At 55.8% G+C, this 3930-nt stretch overlaps 1 protein-coding gene across 1 annotated transcript; it reads right to left on the bottom strand.

The window, feature by feature from the left end:
* Positions 1-1148: 1148 nt before the first annotated feature.
* BP5553_03162 (putative carbon repressor protein 1) lies at positions 1149-2630 on the bottom strand (the record flags this gene model as incomplete). Its single annotated transcript, XM_032011785.1, has 1 exon — positions 1149-2630. The coding sequence occupies one exon, from the start codon at positions 2628-2630 to the stop codon at positions 1149-1151; it is 1482 nt and encodes a 493-aa protein (XP_031871478.1).
* Positions 2631-3930: the final 1300 nt, after the last annotated feature.

Raw genomic sequence — 3930 nt, 5'->3', positions numbered from 1 at the left:
ATATCCTATCGAAACATGCTTCTGCTTATATAATTTGCCTACCTAGTACCTTAATTATCTATTTGACCGAAACGCCTTATAATTAATTTCTCGAGCGTCCGGGCCTTTCTTCACATGCCAATTTAATCCTTCCTACGAGTCATTGTGCACGGCGGCCGCCGCATCTCGTCCTTTTACCCTGCCTGACAGGCTGGCATAAGGTAGGGTAAAGAAAGGTACATGTACATACATAAGGTACCTAAGGTGCAGTACATACATAGTGGTGGCGATAGGGCCCAACCGGAAAAGAGTGCTATCTACCTATCGCGTGTTAATGTGGTAGTGCATCATGATGGTCAATCTATGCTGTGCCACGGATTGTGGTAGAGTGCCTTCGTATCAGATTCTTAATTCTTATCGGATGGCACACGTACGGAGTAGGTACTGTAAGTAGTACATACCTTGGTAGGTACATTCTTGCTGTAGAGTTGAGATGTGGAGGGGGGAGCCTGAGACATGAGAAAGGTGTGAAGGGTTGGCAATCTGTCGAGATCACATGCAAAACCAGCCCCTTAACCTGCTACTCCCATTGGCATTGTCGTCATCGTATCTCGCAATCACAAGGCATAATATCATACACGGCTGGTGGAGAATTCATTTTTTTCATTCAATTCAAACTGCGCACATGCAGCGAACTATACTGCGAGCTATACAGCCAAGGTATGCGTGATCGCCCTCTAATACTCCATCCCAATTGAACCCCCGTCATCCCGTCCAAAGAACCCAATGAATCCAGTTCCCCATCCCCGGCCAGTCTATGAGTAGAGACGCTGAAGTAACAAGAACAAATAGCAAATGGTAAAAAACCCAAAATAAGAGGAGAGTAATTCCTCATCCTTATTAAAGGAGAGACTGGAGAGTCGTGAGAATGTCATGATGTAACGGTCCCATTTCGAAAATGGCGAAAAGAAAAGAGTGAACAAAAGGAAATGTTGAAAAGCAAAAGTCTATAGTGCGCGGTAATTTATCTGTACATCATCATCTGCATCATCGCCCAGAAGGCGGTAACGAAACCCGGAGGAAGTTTCGAGCAGAGCCTCGAGATGCTCCCATTAAGAATCTTGATCCGTATTCCGGTGAATTATGGCCCGAAAGCCCTTGTAATCTTCTCACAATCGATCCATCAAATCGCCTCCCGCCACACTCCCGGTTGTACTGCTCTGCCCGCTCGAGTTGAAGCCATTATCGCTCGTTAACAGATCTTGAACTGCCACCTTGGGCACCTGCGGGACCGGAAGTTTCCGCTGCGCGCCGTCGGTGCTGGACATGATGTCGCTGATGGTGAGACCACTCCGTGGCGCGGCCGGCGTTGGCTGGCTGGTGATATGGTACGGGCCGTCGAGCTGCGGCTCCATGGGCGCGAGGGCTGGCGGCGTATGCTGTAATGACAGGTTGCGAATGCCTGGGAGATCGTATCCCCCTCCATACGGCCTGAGACGCGGCGAGTGGGCGGGCGTCGCGAGGGGGGTGTGGTCGGGCGTGGGCGACAGCGAATCGTGGGAGAAGGTCGGCGACGAGGGCGCGGTGCTGTTTGGGGAGTTGGGCCGCGAGCGTTTGGCATGGCGATGGGCGTAGTGATCGTCCTCGTCGTGCGAATGGGACCGCGACATGGCATAGGCCGAGAGCGAGGGCAGGTGATTCCGGCTGCTGTGACTGCTGTGGCTGTAGTACGGGTAGTGATGTCTCGGGGCGCCGTGGTGCGGGTGGTGCGTGGCCAAGGTGCTCTCGCGTTCGACCTGGGTGGCGGCGGTGGCCAGGAGGTTGATATCCAGATGGTGGTGACCCTGCTGATGGCTCTGCGGGTGGCTCTGGTGGCCGTTGTTCGGGCTGCCGCCGAGACTCCGGCCGTATGGGTTCAGATTCGAGGGCACGACGGTCGAGTACGAGGCGTACGAGTGCGGAGGAGAGACATTGGGGGAGCCGATGGCCGAGGCGGGGGCGGACCGGGACGCGGACATGCTCATGCTGCTATTGCCATTGCTGCTGTTCTTGGGCGGAGGCATCATGTTCGCCATGGCGGGGGGCAGCTCCAAGGGGCCATTGGGCAGAGGGTGTTGCACGACGCCATGCTGTGCCTGGGCCTGCGCCTTGTTGCTTCGTCTCGAGTTGGGGTTGTTGTGTATCCGCGAGTGTCGGGTGAGTTCGTCAGAGCGGGAGAAGCGTTTGGTGCAGCCGGGGAACTGGCAGGCATGGGGTTTCTCGCCGGTGTGCGTACGGATGTGCCTTGTTTGATGCTCGAGGCGGTGGAAGGCCTTTTCGCAGAGGGGGCACTTGTAGGGTCGGGGGAGGTCGGGTCGCTCGTCGGCGGTGTGCTGTTGCTGTAGCTGCTGCTGCTGTTGCGGTGAGGCTGTAGCCATGGCGGGCATCATCGTGACGGCTGCCATCTCTGGGTGGTGCTGGGTGTGGTTGTGGTGCTGTTGTTGCTGCTGCTGCTGCTGGTGATAGCGCTCCAGCTGCTGCTGATGCTGCAAATCGGCCAGTTTCCTTCTCGCGGCGTCCTGTTCTCGCTCTCGCTCCCTATCCACACTGCTGATGCTCTTCTGCGGGTTCAACAGATTTGCGAAATTCCCGGCGGACGATGCGGGTTGCATGTGATGGCCGCTCGCAGCGAAATTGAGGTCGCAATGGAAATGGAAATCGACAGGTTTTCTGTATATATTTTTATTTTTCGACTGGGGGCGGGGAGGGCTGAGGTATAAGGGCGGGTGTCGAGAAAGTGGGGGGTGGGTTGTGGAGGAGGAGTGGGCGAGGGAGGATGATGTTGGTTTGGTGGATGAATGTTGATTTTGTTGTTGGCCGCGGGAAGAGTGGCGGTGTTGTACCGTTTTATATCGTGGTGGGTGGTGGTGGTGATGTTGTTTTTATCAGTGGCGTTATAGGATGGGGGATGGGGGGGGAGGAGGGACGGGGACGGGGCCAGCGTGGATGATATAGTTTGTGGAGGGAGGGAGGGAGGAGGAGGAGGGAGAAGAATAAGGGAGGGCGATAGGGTTGGAGACGGGCTGTAGGCGGTGGGCGGTGGGCGGTAGGGTTTGGTGGTAGGGCGGAGGGTGGAGGGTGGAGGGGACCGAGTCGAGTGTCAAGTCGAGTCGAGTCGAGTCGGGGCAGCGTAGCGTGCGTACAAGCGTATAGCGTCGAATGTGGTCGGTGTAGTGTATTGTAGTGTATCGTAGTGTAGTGGTGTGGGTGGTGTGCAGGTAATCAGTGCAGCGGTGCAGTGCAGCGCAGTGCAGTGCAGAAACTGGTACCTGGGTGCTGGCAGGTAGGGGGGTGAGCGAGCTGCTGTAGCAGTGGCTTTAGGGGGTGCGGTGGCCTGTGATGGGGCCTGCCCGGGGGGGCTGAGGGTGCTCTAAGACGCTGTAAGGCGCTGCACCTGTCTCTTATACACATCTAGATGTGTATAAGAGACAGCTTATAGGGACACAGCGACACAGCGACAGCGCGACAGCGCGACACCGACACACACGCCACGCCACCAAAAGCCCGCGCCCGGCACCCCAAGCCCTCCAAGTCCCCCAAGACACACGCCCTCCGCCCTCCTCCCCTTCTCCCCCACAACACTCCAACTGCCCGAGACAACGCAGTGTGGAGTCCCCCGGGTGTGTCCCTAGCACCTCCGGACGCCCTGATGATAGTGAAACCCTCGCCGGACACCACGCAGAACGTACATGCCGGGAAACAACCGGAGCCCGTCAACCCCCTCGAGTCAGTCACTCAGGGCGCAACTTTATCTTTTCTTTTTCTTTTGTTGGCAAGGAAGATTTATGCTATGAACCTATTATGTATATGGAGTACGGTATATTAATCATACATGTTACACCTACGAAATAGTGAAAACAGTACGCTACCAAGTACTACTGTCTAATTATTAATAAGTGCTACAGTACCTAC

The sequence above is a fragment of the Venustampulla echinocandica genome (genome assembly GCF_003357145.1).
Source record: "Venustampulla echinocandica strain BP 5553 chromosome Unknown scaffold_1, whole genome shotgun sequence".
Taxonomy (NCBI): domain Eukaryota; kingdom Fungi; phylum Ascomycota; class Leotiomycetes; order Helotiales; family Pleuroascaceae; genus Venustampulla; species Venustampulla echinocandica.
This window is presented reverse-complemented; position numbering and strand designations above follow the sequence as displayed.